The 16,692-nt window shown below is 40.0% G+C and overlaps 3 protein-coding genes across 3 annotated transcripts; 2 read left to right on the top strand and 1 right to left on the bottom strand.

Moving 5' to 3' along the window:
* Positions 1–410: 410 nt before the first annotated feature.
* On the top strand, positions 411–2,905 carry LOC103463336 (CDGSH iron-sulfur domain-containing protein 3, mitochondrial-like). Its single transcript, XM_008406625.2, has 3 exons — positions 411–663; positions 1,557–1,673; positions 2,505–2,905. The coding sequence occupies exons 1-3, from the start codon at positions 559–561 to the stop codon at positions 2,691–2,693; spliced, it is 411 nt and encodes a 136-aa protein (XP_008404847.1). The 5' UTR covers positions 411–558; the 3' UTR covers positions 2,694–2,905.
* A 658-nt stretch (positions 2,906–3,563) lies between these two features.
* On the top strand, positions 3,564–6,939 carry LOC103463344 (CDGSH iron-sulfur domain-containing protein 3, mitochondrial). Its single transcript, XM_008406637.2, has 3 exons — positions 3,564–3,775; positions 6,207–6,323; positions 6,390–6,939. Exons 1-3 carry the CDS (start codon positions 3,689–3,691, stop codon positions 6,570–6,572), a joined length of 387 nt encoding a protein of 128 aa, XP_008404859.1. The 5' UTR covers positions 3,564–3,688; the 3' UTR covers positions 6,573–6,939.
* An 815-nt stretch (positions 6,940–7,754) lies between these two features.
* LOC103463352 (polycomb complex protein BMI-1) lies at positions 7,755–16,436 on the bottom strand. Its single transcript, XM_008406650.2, has 9 exons — positions 16,125–16,436; positions 15,397–15,524; positions 12,655–12,751; positions 12,516–12,571; positions 12,297–12,426; positions 12,112–12,151; positions 11,916–12,014; positions 9,858–9,938; positions 7,755–8,560 (listed from the first exon to the last, which is right to left on the bottom strand). The coding sequence occupies exons 2-9, from the start codon at positions 15,512–15,514 to the stop codon at positions 8,180–8,182; spliced, it is 1,002 nt and encodes a 333-aa protein (XP_008404872.1). The 5' UTR covers positions 15,515–15,524; positions 16,125–16,436; the 3' UTR covers positions 7,755–8,179.
* Between the last annotated feature and the right edge of the window lie 256 nt (positions 16,437–16,692).

The raw sequence follows: 16,692 nt of genomic DNA, 5'->3' as shown, positions 1-16,692 counted from the left end.
ATTCTTTCCTGCAATTTGCGTTGGTGTCCTCTTAAAACCCTGCTTTCTTTTTAAAGGTACAAATGCATGACTATATAAAGTATATGAAAAGTCTAGAAAAAGATTGTCAAACTGGCTACTGGGAGATCTGGTGGTTTTGTATGTGTTCAGTACTTTAGAGAAGGAGGAGGCTCACTATGACTGAAACCAAAAACAGGAAGCAGGTGGAACAACAACCTCGCCAGTCAAGTTCAAGAAACAGCTACGTAAATGATTATCCTAAACACCCCGACTAAGTCGTGTTCTTCTGTAAGGCCTGGTGCGACTAAATAAGTGGGGATGATTTGATAAAGAAGGTACTTTACTCCTTACAATCCCCTTCAGTGGGCGTACACCACAGATTAGAGCTGTCAATGAAATGAATGAGTCTGAGGAGGAGCAGCGAGACAGAGGCGGAGCCTCGGCCAAGTTCTGACCAGAACTTCTACCGAGTAACCTCCAGCTCTCTGTCTGCGTCTACAACAATAGCAACACCACGAAAAGGCACATTCAGCAGCCCATCCGCATAAAAAACAAAATATGAATGCAGCCGGGTTGATCTGCGCAGTGCGGACAAGGTGCGTGCAGACCTTCCGACGACCTCCGCTGCTGCTTCCGTCTGTGTCCGTCTCCTCCTCTTTCCCGGTGAGTTTGTCTGTTAAAGGTCTCTGCTAAGAGTTTCTGTGGCTCGCTGAGTCACAGCGGGTTTTTATTCACGTAATTTCTGCAAAAAAAAAAAACGTTGAGTTTTTTGCGTGCCGAGTCATGGCTGTGGGTGTTCACACCATGTTTGTTTTTCTCTTAAAAAAAAAAAAAAATCCAACCCGGCGCACCCTTTCTCACGTTTTCATTCTCCTTTACCACTGCTGAAGATAAACACGTGAGGTGACTTTCAAGCTAATTAGCTTGAAACGTATAGCGCCTCGGTAGAATTTGTTTTATCTTGTATAGTCGGTGAGCAGCAGAGAAGCTGCTCTGATTGATGAGGCGCCATGAAAATCCATGTTTTTACGAAGAGATATTTCTGTTATTGAGCTGACATTCAGACTTCTGTTTGAATCAAAATATAAATGCATTGTTGACCTAAAACTAAAACAAGTGACTTAAAATGGATGTTTTAAACTTTAAAAGAAGAAGAGTCATGCAAAATTCACATTTTGCACGTTTTTGTCCTTCCGTTTGGATTTCTGCTGCTTCTATTTTTTTTCTAAAAAAGCCTAAAAATTCACCCAGGTGCTTTTTGGCAGTAAGTTAATATTTTTTTGTGTCACTTTAGAAAAATCTTCGGAATGTAACATTCTCACCTAGCAAAGCCAGCAAAGCTCAGCCCATTTCCTAGCAACCCCAGCGGCGCCCGTTACTTAGCAACTTAAGCTCACCTCCAGTACATTTGGTCAGCTAGTTTTACCTCTGCCTGTACTCCTCCATTCCCCCACCATCATACCTCCTTCGCCGTGTCCAGACATGTAGACATTATCTGTCAACTTGACAATAGGAGCTTAAAGTGTGAGCGGAACATGTGTTGTTTTGTCCTGCAGGTTCAGAGGTGCCTGCAGTCCACTCAGCCCGTCCCTGCTGCCCGGCTCCCTTACAGGGTGAAGCTGTCTGCCGGGAAACGCTACGCCTGGTGTGCTTGTGGTCACAGCAAGAAACAGGTGAGTGAGATGAATGCTGGACTCGGCTGCTTTTAGATTCATGTCACAGACGTTCCCATGTCTCCTGTCAAATAAGTCTATTCAGGATTGATGATATATTAACGGGAGGAGGCTTACAAAGAGCTCTGAATCAACAAAGAACGCACTGTTGCACCTCTTAAGACCAAACAAAGTCCTGATGTCACTAACACTCAGGCTGAGACTTGAACTTTAGTCTCAGCCTGAGACTTGAGTCTCTTGAATAATTGTTATCTTATCTAATTGGCCCATTGGGAACTCTTAATGGTTTCTAACAACTTCTTCATGTTTACCTGCAACTTTGTAAAACTGACCATTTTCCTCAGTTAAGCAAAAAACAAAATATACTGAATAGCATCAGACATTTCTGGTTCTTTAAGCATTTGTTTTATGTTTAGACTTGACAACAAATACTTATAGTTTTCTTGTGTTTCCCAGTTTATTCAGTTAAGAATGTAAAACCTCAGCTCAACTATCATTACTATGCAATAAAGTCACTAATAATTTTACCTCCATAAACTCGTTCAGCCTTACTTACCTACAATTTGCTCTGCTAACTGCTGACATCCACACATTGATATTTGTAAATTTGCCAATAAGTTTACAGAAACAAATTTTAAAGCTGACTTATTCGTACCGAATCAATCGGACTCAAAACCGAAGGTCCACGTTCATTTATTTCTTAAATCTAGTCAAAGTAACATTGAGCTTGTTCAACATAAATGAAGATGGAAGCTCATTGGCTTTATGTTGCAAAGTAACGATTAAATAAGTGAACATGTCTTTTTGGGGTTTTTTTATCCTGTTTTCCAGCCTTTCTGCGACGGCACTCACAAAGCAAAAGCCCCAAGTATCTCACCTTTACTTTTCACTGCCGACAAAAACAAGACGGTGATGCTCTGTGCCTGTAAGCAAACCAAGAACTCCCCGTACTGCGACGGCTCGCACTTGAAAGTCATCTATAGGGATGTGGTAAAGTATGTTAAAGGCCTGTTTAAATGATCCAGGTCTTCATTATCTTACCTGGCCACAAAGTACTTTTGATAAAACACAAACGTATTCAAGCTTTTTTTTTTTTTTTTTTTTTTTTTTTGTAACATAATATTGTTCATGAACACTAAAAGAAGTCTTATTGTATTCATCAAATTGCGACTGTAGAAGTGTGAACCTGATTTCTGTAAGAGTTCAATAAAAACATATTTTTATGAAACATTTGTAGAAAGTGTGAAAGGGTTTTATATGTATGCTTTGTACTTTGTATAATCCTATTTTTTTTCTATTTTCTAATTATAGTTAAAAGTTTCTGAGGACACAGTGTTTTGAAGGAGGATTAATAAATGGATTAAATTAAGAAACGATGGCGCTCCTATAATAGAAGATTGCCAGTCAGTCGGCAAAAGGGGACTAAACAAAATAGTTTCCTTTGTGTCGTATATAATGTATAGCAGGTTAGACTCTCATAGTGGTCTAACAACAATTCTTTGAACTTTAATTTAAAACATATATATATATATAATAGTTCCTGCTCATTTTCTTACACACAACCAATAACAGCGTCCCCTGATTCTAATCTGTATACACAGGCATCAAGCCAAAGTTACATGGATTCCTATCCATATAATATTAAAAATAATTAGGCTATTCATTTGTTTTATTCCGTTTAACTATTAATCATTATTTAATTATTGCGGTTCATCCTTAAAATGTTTTGTTTGCATAAGCCGGGGGGCTTTTTATTTATTTATTTATTTATTTGCAAATAAAAACTGCATATTACATTTCTTTGAAACCATATATTTATATCATTAAATCGTAATCAGTGACCTCCACTTTCTTATTGGTTTAGCAGACGGCACGTGATTTTTCTAGAACGCTTCGCCTCCAATCAGGTCCGAGCTGTCGACCGGACGTTTACTGGTTGCTGTTTTGATTTGGATTCCTTCATGTCATATTGTCATTGTGGTGTGTGAGCCGAGCCATTAGCTGTTGTTGATAACATGATCACCCTTTTTAACAAGTTACACTCCCGATGGTTGACTTTCACCTTCAGACACCCGCGGGCAGCAGCTACGGCGGCTCCCAAGGTAAGATGACATTTCTGTTTCGCCTTTTTGCATAAACACACTGTGGTCTGAAGAATGCTTAATATAAACTAAAATGTTTCCTGCCGTTAACCAGATAGACACAACCAAAGAATGAATCATGGTGATTTGAGTGCACCACGTTTTAGGTTTATGACAAAGCCGGTTATTTGTTGAGTTTTACTAGTTTAGCAAATAATCCCAGGAGTTTAGGACCTTTTTCTAAGACGAGGTGGGTTTCGGTAGTCAAAAAATGCCCTAAAGAGTAAATTTATTCAAATTATTACTAAAGTATGAGTCATGGGGTATGGTGCTACAAAACTACCAGAGGTAAAAGTGTTAGTTTTACTGTTGTGGGTTTTTTTTTTTTTTTAGGTATTTAAAGGTCAGTCTTTACCACCCACAACTGGCATTGAGTCATGGGGCCTCTACAAATGAACAGGAAATGATTGACGATGACTAAAATTAGAAAATCGCGTAGAAAAGATTTGAAACCATCAGAACATAAACACTGATTTGGAGATTAATGAACTGACTCATAGATGTGTCACAGATGAATTTCAGCAACCAAGATGCACTGAAAAAAGTAAATGGGTAATCCAATTTTAACGTCTCAAGTAATTAAGTTTATTCAAGTAAATATTATACATGTATTTACTTGTCATGTTAAACACATGTAAATAAATTAAGTTTTACAAACCTTTATATGAAGGAAATTCAAATTTGTTTTTAAGTTAGTGCTCCATTCTGTTTTATTCAGTGTGTTTGAGCTTTTTTGCATCAGGATTCAGATGTTTGTGCTAAAAGAGAGAAAACTTAGTTAAAACAATTTCAAGGAACAATTATTAAAACTTGTGTTGATTAATTAAATGATATGATGATGAAGTCCTAACCTACACCTATGACCATTTTGTTTTAAGCTGATCAAAGCAATCCCTGGTAGTTAAACATAGGAACTGCTGTTAAACGTTTCGATCAATAAACGACAATATCTAAACATTGGATAAATTCAACCAACAGTAAATGTAATAACAAAATAATTTTTAAAAATCAAACAGAAGCAGTACTTGTAGAAACGGCAATTGGAGAAAACATTTTTCTCCAATTTTTCTGGAGCTCATTTTTTTCTCATTTTAATTGTCACAAAAAGCACATCAGTTTTTATCTACAAAATGTGCATATCAAGCTCTCGTTTATCTTTCTAAATCAATGATCTAAACTTTAATTGATGCTAAAACTTAATGCTAAATTTTTTTGTGTGTGTAATAGTTACTGTTATTGTTTTATTTTGTAAATTTTGAGTAATGTTGAATAAATCATTGTGAGCAAAAACATGCACTTTGTTACGGTCCGTACATACTCTATGTGGCCAGCACATTTCCTATTTTTCAAAAACCTAAGTATGTAACTCCATAGAAGTCTTCATAAGTCCCACGCAAAGTCAAATTTCTGACCAATCACACAGTATTTCTCTGAATGCCACACAAGAAAAAAAGTTCTGCCCGGATGATGTGTAAAGAACTACTAACAAGAGCTGCAAAAGCAGAAGGCTTGTTCTTGTAGTTCTGGGAGAGAGAGAACACTGTTCTTGTGGAGTTTGTAAAGCCCTCTACGCATGTAGCTCAACCAGCATATAGAATATAATGTGGTTGATTACAATAGGTTTTTTTTTTTTTTTACATAAACGTTCTCCAGACATGGATGGATGGATCATTTCTTTTCCTACATTCTCCTGTTTTCTCCTTCCTGTTGAGTTTTTATTACTTGTAATGAATTCTATTAAAACACAGCAAAGGTTTGGACATATGGTGACATGTAGCCCACAATACATGTCACCATGTTCTCTGCTAATAAGAGAAAATGAGTCGTTTTAAAAGTAACAACTAAGAACCTGTTTTTTTACGATTGAATCATGAGAGGAGGCAAACGCCTTGATGTCTTTTTAAGGGTTACCAGCAGAGGGCGCTATCTACAAAGTAAGTAATTTTGTAGGTTGGAAAAATGGGCCAAAAATAGTGGGGAAAAAATATTTAAATGTTCCATCTCACATAATAAGTAGGTGAAATAAATACTTTGTGTAACTGTATATGAATTATGTGGTACAAACATTCCATCAGTGGTAAACAAAATAGTTTTTATTGTATAGTCAACCATTGGAGTGTGATCGTGATATTATATATATATATATATATAATATTGCTGATGGTATTGACTTTTTTGGCCAGACTGCATGATGGCTGAGAACTTAAAAACTGGTCAGTCTCCTGCAGGCTCATCCTCTCAGTGGCATCTGGACCAATTTTAAAGCCTGGCCTTCTTTTAAGACATTTTCTCTAAATCAGTGTAGTCAAGCAACGAATGTTTTGGAAAATTAAAGAAGTTTTCACACACCAGCAGTCACGTGTTTCTTTGTATATTTTTTTTTTATCTCCAGGTTGACCTGTCCACAGCCCCTCCAAAGTCTGTCATTCCATCCAAGAAGCCCATAAAGGTGGAGCTTGTTGGAGGAAAACGCTACTCATGGTGCACCTGTGGATACAGTAGGAAACAGGTGAGAAAATCTTAAAAAAACAACAAAACGGTTTCGCTTGTTTATTTGCGTTTTTCTGTTTTGAAGCCGTTTTGCGACGGAACCCACAAAACCAAAGCAGAGGGAATGAAGGGGCTTCGCTTTGTACCGGAGAAAGACTCCACGGTGTGGCTGTGTGGATGCAAGCACACCAACAACTCACCTTACTGCGACGGCACGCACAAGCAGGACTTCATCGCGTCTGCTCCGCTGCATGAGTACACAGACTGATGAAGGTGTAGAACCCTGAGGACAGGGATGTCTCCGAACTGAGTCGGTGGGAGAAACATTTCAGAGAAAACAGCATCGGGGCAAATTGTTTAAGTCAGTGGGACATGTTGCCAGTAAACTAAACGGTGATCTAGGTTTCCACTCTGAACTTTGGAAACAAGTGATCTTACAGAAATAAAATTATTGTTCTTGAATCTGTTTTTTTTTATTCTCCTAATGCAGTTGGGTAAGGTTTGTTTTTTGTCTAAGATATAAAGGAGTATTAATGAGTAACAGGAAAGCAGGTGATTATGTATATAATTGGAAAACATCTTCATTGAATGAACTGAGGCTCATTCCTATAATTAAACTTATTTGCTACTGGATATTCCACAAAGTGGTATTTGTATTATAAGGTAAGTGGGGACTAAGGCGCTGGAATGACTTCCATCTTTTTTGATAACAGTCTTCAAATATCTAGCCAAAATTACACCAAAAAGTTAATGCGTGCATAAACTGGTGATTGATGTGCAACTTATTAAACATCTGTGCAAAGAATGTATAATTTTACTTATATGAAAAATAACACATTTACTTGTTCAACTGTTTTGTTACATGACCAATCCATTCTGGGAGGGCAAGGGAAGTTTTAAATGGACCATTAAAAAAACATGTTATATTCATACCCAGGATTACTGGGTATGAATATGAATACTCAGTATTTACATTCATATTACAAATCAGAAATTTCCTCTGAATGGAGAAAATGACCCTGAAAGTCAGAGAAAATTAAACAGGAGGCTCAGGTCAGAAAAACCTAGTAAGTAAACATTTTATTGACCTAAAACATGCACGTATGGCTGATTAAAAAAAAAAAAAAATGAATCTGTTGAAATGCAACAAAAAGGGAATGTTGAAATGTACGGAACAACATACATGGCAAAATCCCTTCTTTTTCACTCAGTTCTTTGAAAAGGGACATCGTGCTGACGAACACGTTGCCCGTCAGTGTGGTAGTGCTTGGACTTGAGTGTGAAAATATGGCTGGAGATTCTCCTGCTGAGAAAATACCCACCAGCTTCCGTGACTGGACCTTCACAAAGTGCATCAACGGTTTTCCATAAATGTACACGCTACCTGATGAGGCGCTGCTTATATCAGACACTTTCAGAGAAACTCTAAAAAGGCGAGGATTAGCTTGTCTTTTTTTTTTTTCCTTCAACATCCAACTGTATGCAGTGACTCGCAGCACAAAAAGCTTTGATGATTCTGCCGTGGAAGCCAAGTGGACGTCTGTGGAAATGAAACGGACTCACTGCATATACGATACAAAAACGGTTACGATATCTTGTATAAAAGATAAGTTTATACATATGTATGCACACATGCTCACATTTGATACATCCTGTACAGTTTTGTATGTGTGCACGGCTCTACTCTACCACACAAACACGCACATACAAGAGTCTATTTGGCTGCATGTCTCAGTCTTTCCAGCTGAAAGATAACGGCGATCCGCCTCCTGCCTGTCCGGAAGGACGAAAGCTCGGGCCTCTGTCGGCTACTCGGAGAAATAAAAACAGGGAGCAGCTTAAATATCACTGTCCTCCCCCGCCGCCCCGTGGGGGTTAAGTCGTTGGAGGCGCGCCGCTTTTGTCGCCGCCCCGTGCCTCCTCTTTGCTGGCCCCGGAGCTCGTGCCGTTGACGGTCACCTTCCGGCTGCTGGAGCCCTGTTTGGAGGACGGCGCGTGTCGCTGAGTGTTGTTGGGTACCGCGGTGCCGTTGGGGCTTTGGATGGCGGGGGAAGCGTTGTGGGAAGCGGCGCTCGTCTGGGAGGGGGCTCTGGGCGGCTGGACTGCGGCAGGACTGTGGAGTTTATCACTCTGAGAGTCGCTCTCCGACGTCGGGCTGGTGTTGACGCCGTCAGAGTTGCCCTGGGCGGCGGACTGCAAAGGCCTCCTGCGTTTCCGGGTGGGTTTGACCAGGTACTGCAAGGGGATGGGTCCGGTCTGTGTGGAATTACACGAGAGCACACAATTTGATGCTGAGGAGACCTTCACGTTTCCTAAAGGTAATCTGAATAATCTGAATTAAAGGGGTAGTATTATGTGTTTTCTAGGCACATGGTGCCATTTTACAGCACAATCAAATCAATCAAATTTTATTTGTATAGCACATTCCAGCAGCAAGACATTTCAAAGTGCTTATCATCATTAAACACAAAAACACAGAGTCATGCAACATTGAATCAACAATCAAAAACATAAAATTTCCTGCAGAGTCGAAGTTCTGTACTTATGGGTACCTCATCAAAAAAAAAAGCGGGGGGGGGGACTCCAACCCGCACCTTTTTTCATTCTGTACCTTAAGTTGTTATAAAAATGCTGAATATTTCAAATATGACTTAGAATTGTTTTACTTTAACACCTTAAAATTGGGCCTCTTGCTTTAAAAACATCCTGCTCTTTCTGAACTCTGCTTTCAGATAGTTAAGCTCCTTATGGTGAAATTAAAGTTAGAAGTCGTTGCGGGTAAGAATCTACCTCACACAGTGAGAAATTAAATTTTTTGCCCATTTTCCATGCCTTAATTAAATGCAGGTGTGGACTGGGCCATTCAAACATAAAAATAAATCTTTGAGCTAAACAACACCCCCTGCTGGAGAGCGACGGGTACTTTAATCCAAAGCCTTTGCAGCCTTCAACAGGTTCTCTTCTGAATGTAGCTTCATTTATCTTCCTCTAAATTTTGACCACTTTCCCCCACTTGAGGCAAAAAAACCTAACATTTCTTCTGACTTTCAACATTTTCATTCTTCATTCTATTTTCCAAAGGTCATATATCTAACCCTGTCCAACAGCTCAAATACTGTTGTTTTTTTTAACCTAATCCTCCTTTCGATTTCTCTTCAACTTTCTCCCTGATCCATCTGCTGTGTTCCTCGGCCTTTGTGATGCCGTTTGTTCACTAATGTTCTCAAGCAAACCTCTAAGGGCTTCACAGAAAAGATGTTGTTATTCAATTACACACAAGCTGAATTTGTTCATTAATTAGGTGGCTTTTGAAGTCTGGTGACCTTTCAGATAGATAATAAAAGCTTAGCAGCCCTGCTTCATTTTCCTTTCACGACACTTTTTGAGTTAGACTATAAGAAGAACACATTGAGGTGCATGACTGCAACACGAGAAAACGTAAAAAAAGTTCTGTGAATTACTACGCTGGTAATACTTTGCAAGGAAAGAGCTTGTTTCAAATTCGGGAACATTCTTCAGATATTTCTTAAAAGGTACAGAATCCATCACTTACTCTTCTCCACTCGTAGAAGTAGGCAATATCCATTAGTGTGTAATAGTCCTTCAATGGTTCATCCCCATACAGCACCTCCACCTGTCACACACAGAAAGATAATCAACAAGGTCACAATCATGACAAACCAACATCAACGGTCACCAAGCCCCCATATACTGGATCATCGTCTCAATATCGCTGCAACCAAAAAAAAAAATAAAAATGCTTCCAACAAATTTTTCATTTCAAAGCACTGTACTTTTCCAGACTCTTGTTTTTTTAAGCAGTTTTTGTGCAACATTCTAGAAATTCCAGTAGAAAGCATTTACAGAGTTCAGTGTCAGCCATTTGCTCCTTAAATGGTAAAAATAAGATGCTGAAGTCGTCTTTCTATCAAGCACTGTGGTTTTGTGCTCCATGGAACCTGCACCAACTTAAGTCGTGCCATGGAAACAGACCCACATAGGAGGTTTCCAATTCTTAACTAAATTAGAAGTCACTTCAATGAACCAGAAATCTAGGCTTGATCCTACAGTCACTCACCCTCTCTGAGCCTCTGCTGGTCATAAAGCTGTGCTAAATAAAGCACCTGTAGGCATTAAAATCAAGTTGTAAGTCTGAAAATAAATATTCATATTTGTTTCATGTTGAAAATGCTTACAAAAATGTAATTATGTCAAATAAACAGGTTCATTTCCAAAACAAAATGTATGAAATATTTCTTATTGTATTCAAAATACACTGATTAAATACAACTACTTCCTTTTTCTCCTTAAGAAATAAGTTTATGCATCTTTCAGTCTGTTTCAGTCAGATAGGTTCACATACAGGTGTAGAACAGCTTAATCTGGTCACACTTTGCTGCGACTTAATCAGGATTCGGCCATCTGCCCAAACCAAACTCACCGGATGATCTCGCCAAATCTGACACACATGCATACCATCGTACTGCAGTCGGTAATATAATCGGTGTACAATACACAACTCTCGAAGTAGAAACGTGAGCTGATTATTTGAAGATCATCAGCAGCATTTAAATATTTAGGCAACATCTTAAGACATCAGCCAGGAGGTTAAAGCTTGGACAAAAACGGGTCCTCCAAATATACAATAAGCTGAAGCATTCCGTCAAGCAAAAGAAATTCTCACTGAGACAACACTCCGCCCAGTGTCGCTCTACAAAGAGCAAAATAGCAAAAAGGAATAATTAATAAATAAATATTTTCCACAGTAAACGCATTTAGGTTCCTGGTAAAATTTAGAGGCATTTCAGATATTCTACATTTTACACATTAATAGTTCAAAAAATAAATAAACTTTTTTAAAACAATTGCAAAATTAATTATTACTGTTGTTTATTTATTTATTTTTGCTGTTCTGTTTTGAATTAATAGCAATCAGATCAAGTTTGAAATGATAGGTGTACATTATTCCTTGTTCATGTGGGTGATTTTATACTTCTATCATGTTCGAAATAAATAATGACATCATCACAAATAGTCTATCCAAAGACTAGGTCAAAATATCAAATGTATTATTTTCATCTCAACAATTAGTTTTTATTGAGCAAGTTGCTTCTGGCCAACATCATACATTCTGACAATGAAACAACTCAGTCTGTCATCAACTTTACCACCTAAAATATCCTTATGAATTGAACTGTGAATACAGTGACACTGCGCTGATAAATTTAGAATATATTCTATATATATTCTATCCTATTCATTGCCTTTTACATTTTATATGCAAATACCAGGAAACCACATGATACAACACTGAGAATTTTCTACTGAGCGATGCCTGAACACAGTTTTGAAAGAAAAAAAAAAAAAAATTCAAAACATATTGGTCAATTTCTTTATATGTTAAGGATTGCGACTAGCCACTGTACAGTGGATATCCACTCTGAACAATGGCAGCAGCCATCTCTGTAGCATAGCAACTGGAAAAAATGCTGCAAATTTGCAAGTGCTACAAAAAAAAAAAAAAAAAAAAAAACTGAGGGAGCCACTAACCCCTTCTTAGATTCTGCAGAGTCTAAACATCACAGGTTACTGCGTGTGTGAGTCCAGTTACCCGGTAGTTGTTTGGTATATCCATCTTGCTCCGGAGGAACTTCGCTAAGTGCATGACAGACATAGCTGCTGGGCACTGCAAGAAGCGTTTCCCATTGGACTGGGAACAAAGAACGGCGCAGAGGAAGAGCATTAATCGGATGAGGGACAGAAAATGGAATTAAGATGGTCGAATGTGTGGCGGCAGCTATCTGTACCTTGTCTCCTTCCATCTCCGATCGCTGCCTTTCATTGCTTCTGCGGGTAAATACAAAACAGGATTTTTACAAAAAGAAATAGTTGAACAGCTGCAGAGGTCCTACACGCTTTCATTTTCCTGATTCGAGGCTCCAACAGGCTCATTTAGAAAGTTTTCTAATCTTCCTGTAAACCTCCGACTCACCGGTTCCTCTCGTAGAACTGTATGGACAGACTGATTATTTCATCTTCTGCGATGTTAAACGTTTCTACCACTTCGCCCGGTTCCAGCTCCCGGTTCTCTGCGTAGAAGTCTCGCCTCCTTTTCATCTCGTCTAGGTTTCGGAATAGAAACGCACCTCGATCATGAAGTTGAACAAAACATACAAGAACCAGCAGCTGGCCTGAAGTTGAACAATATTACCTTTGAAGAGTCCCGGAACCAGCTTATAAACTATATCTTGCAGAGTTTTGTCCGCTCTGAAAAAAAAAAAAAAAAGGTTTAATCGGATAACGCTGTCAAACAGGCATGTAGGATTACAATAAATGAAACACTGGCTTACCTGATGCTTAGCTGTGGACATGTCTTGTGCACTTGGACATCACAGCGAGGACAGAACTTATTTGTTTCAAGGAAGGCAACAATGCACGTTTTACAGACTAGAAAAGGATAAGAGATAAAACAATGTTCAGTTAACGAGCGAAAACGAGGCTTGGTTTTACATGTCATCTTGCGTTTTCTTGACTTTGCATGACATTAAAATGGCATGTCAGAAAACTTCATCTGTTTCTCAACCAATAGACAACATTTTATCAATCTTAGAACACTTAAAATACCAGTGAAACCTGCAAAAAGTTGGACAGCAGTTAGAAATAGGTTTGTCACTTTTCTTTGCCAACGAGCGTAGAGCCTTTCAGGCTGGATGTCCTCCGAGCCATCACCATAATCTCTGGCAGATTGAGGATGGGATTTATTCTTGTTCTTTGGTTGATAAACACTTCCTATAAAGTCTAATTACTCCTGAAATGTTGAAGGCGTTTTTTTACACAGTGAAGTTACAGGGAGAGACATGGCATGAATGTTATGAAATGTTTAATCTGATATCTTCATAAGATATTTAGCCCTTGAAGCATCTAATTTAGATTTTCTATTTTATTTACCTTGATTTGTTACCATTTCAGCTCAAAGCTTTCGAAACACTTTTACAGTAATACTGCTTAAAATAAAGAACCTTATGGTTGCTAGACTGTCAATTGATCATTTATGGGTTAATATGACCTTAATATGAGAGCTGTTGCCTTGCAGCAAGAAGGTTCTGGGTTCGATTCCCGGCCCCGGTCTTTCTGCATGGAGTTTGCATGTTCTCCCTGTGCATGCGTGGGTTTTCTCCGGGTACTCCGGCTTCCTCCCACGGTCCAAAAACATGACTGTCAGGTTAATTGGTTTCTCTAAATTTCCCCTAGGTGTGAGTGTGTGTGCATGGTTGTTTGTCCTGTGTGTCTCTGTGTTCCCCTGCGACTTGTCCAGGGTGCACCCTGCCTCTCGCCCGGAACGTTAGCTGGAGATAGGCACCAGCACCTCTCCCGACCCCACTGAGGGACAAGGGTGTAAAGAAAATGGATGGATGGATGGATGGATGACAGGGATACTTTGGAAAAAAGTGAGCCTGTAAATCTGCAATGTTGAATGCGACGTGGTCAAAAAGAAGTTTGGCACACAGGCGTAAAATTGGTCAAGAGTTTGAGGGGTGGGGTTGAAAATCCCATCTTAAAAATATATATTTCTATCATTTCAAGTTTATTTTAAGTCACTAGTGGCACATCATTCCCATGTTGATTTAGCCATTATGTTTAGGATCATAACACACTAAAAGATCTGATGAAAATACCTTTTCAATTTAATAGCAGAATTTACGAGATTTCCACAGCAATGCCCTGCAACAAGCCCACAGTATCACCGGCAGTAGGTTCTTCTCCACATATTCATCCTTTGTTTTAGGCCAAAAAATGTGCAGAGTGTTTTCTACCAGCTCCAGTACAGTTCAAACCCCACGTTAGAGCTGCACAATATATGAAATCTCAGTAATCACTGCCATGTCAGGGTTTACAATCCTGAAATCACAAAGGACTGGTTGGATGCAGAATTTAGAATAATCCAATACTTCAAGTTCCAAAAATGCAACTTCTACATGCTAATATAATATACATCATCTTGGATGGGCCTTCCCTGTCTTTAATCCCCACACCTTATGCTCATTTGTTGTGGTTGTGATGCAAAAGGTCAAAACTGGTGGAGATATTGTGATGGAGGAAAAGGGTAGGGGAAAAGTCACGGCACGATGCCTGTGATGCCTTACTCAAATCAGCAACACTCAGCAAAACTTACATGTTTGACCATCACAACTCCAGATTTTTATATTTACGACTGTAGGACAGAAAAGGCTGAGCCTTTGATTCCCAAACACCCAGTTGGCATCTGATGCCATCCGACGACTCCAAGATGCCACTCTTTGCTACACATCACTCCCATCGTTTCAGGTGGCAAGATAAAGACGAGCCTCCAACACACTATAGGCCAGGGGTTCAGAGAAATGTAAAGTATTTATAGCTCAGGATAATTGAAATTTATACATTAGAGCTGCAGAATATGCTGAATTTTAATCATCACCACAATACCTATGTGTGCAATATAACAGTAAAGGACTACTTTAATAGAATATTTGGTAGAACGAGTTGCCACTCCATCACAGGGCAACACACATTCTCAGGGCAATTTAGAGAAACCGGTTAACATGAAGATTTTTGGGCCGTGGGAGGAAAAATATACATGGAGGAAGCTGGAATACCTGGAGAGAACCCACACATGCAGAGCAGAAAACATGCAAACACCACGCAGAAAGACCCCTGGGGTTGAGGTTTAAATTAGCAAAAAACGCTCTCAACCTTGCAAGTCAAACTTACTTTATGACAAAAATATATATATATTTCCACAACGCTGGATTTTCCCTTAGTAGATACAAGCATTCAAATTAATGGTTTAGATCACTGCATTCTGAAACTGCCATTAAAAACAAAATTTAAGGACTGTTTTTACATGTAACGATTTGTCCACATCGTTACATGTGGCCAATGTGCCAATGTTACACATGTGGACAATGTTGCACATTGTCCACATCGTTACATGTAATACGGAAGCCTTATTCAAAACAAAACTATCTCAGCGGGTATGCATAGCACGCATATGTGCGGTTTACCAAATCTCGGTGCATGCAGGTATGAAAAAGCCTTTATCAGGGGGAACTTACAGGAGTGCAGACACTCTACGATGGTTGTAGCATCAATCAGGTAGCCGGCGCACAGCGGACATGTGAGCAGCGGGTTCAGATCTGTGATTTTGACCCGGTTCGGCTGCATTTTATCCATCTGGACAGATCTGCAGGGGTAAGGGGGTGGGGGAGCAGAGGCACCCGAAATGTGAATGTGTTTGATTTGGTTATCTCTCACACCGCTGCTGCTCTCAGGCAAGACAATGTGTGTGTACAGCTCGTCCTTGGGACAGCACCTTGTGAAACCACAACAAACAGACCTAAAACAACTCTTTACTGCACGCTGCTGCGATTAATGCCCCCCTCTGAGGGCAGCAACACGCAGCGGCCAGCTATTGAATCACCCTCTGTGTGGCCTCGTCTTGTGCACCAAGCTCCCGACAACCCCTCGGCCAACAAAGAGCGACTCCATTTCCCCGGAGCTCCGCCGTCCTCTGCCCGTCTGAGCAGACAGGCGGGCGGGCGGGTGCACGGCCGGGGGCCCGGCACATCCAGAGGGAGAGCACCGACACCGAGGGGGCTGCAGAATCACACTGGTACACAAAGCAGCCATCTTAAATTCACTGACAGGGCTGAATCAGGAGAGCGAACAAGAGGCTCCTGAAAATGTGACACCGTGCAAACTCTGCGTGCGCCTCCGCAAACAGCGGCGCAAAGAGCTCCCGACGGAAAAAGAGAAAAGCGGAGAGCGGCGCTTGTGTTCCTACCTGATCAGACATCAAAGTTCCCCCTCACTGCTCCCAGCCGGACTCCAGGTGAAATTATTTGCACTTGGGCAGAATTGTGCAGCGGCGCCAGAAAATGGCTTTTTTCAGCACCGTCAGAGGACTGCCCATTTTGGATCACGTGGTTTTTTATTTTGTCGCCTCGTTGCTCTCCCTGCTCGGGCCTGAACGCCGAGTCCGGACCCTCTGCAGGCCCTGCTCACTCTGTGCACGATGTTTTCTCCCTCACAGGCCGTGCGTTGCGATTTTTTTATTTATATCAGCCCTTTCTCCCGAATTGCCGCCGCCGAATGGAGACGATTGTGCTCCACCACGCCCTCTGTTTGTTCCAGTCTGAATGGAAAACAGCTTGTCTGCTCCACAGGCCCTGCAGGCCTCATGAGTCCAGGGCCCCAACCCTAAAAGGGCCCTTAATATAAGTTTCAGTTAAAATTCAGAACTTGTCTCATCTATGATAATTAAAAGATAATTAAAAAAAAAAAAAAAAAAGCTTCATCACTGACACAAAACAAAAAGTGAATGTTTACAAAATTTCCAATGAAAATCTCAG

Source organism: Poecilia reticulata, linkage group LG1, assembly GCF_000633615.1.
Source record: "Poecilia reticulata strain Guanapo linkage group LG1, Guppy_female_1.0+MT, whole genome shotgun sequence".
Classification (NCBI taxonomy): Eukaryota; Metazoa; Chordata; class Actinopteri; order Cyprinodontiformes; family Poeciliidae; genus Poecilia; species Poecilia reticulata.
Note: the sequence above shows the minus strand (reverse complement) of the source record. Positions and strands in the feature narration are given on the sequence as shown.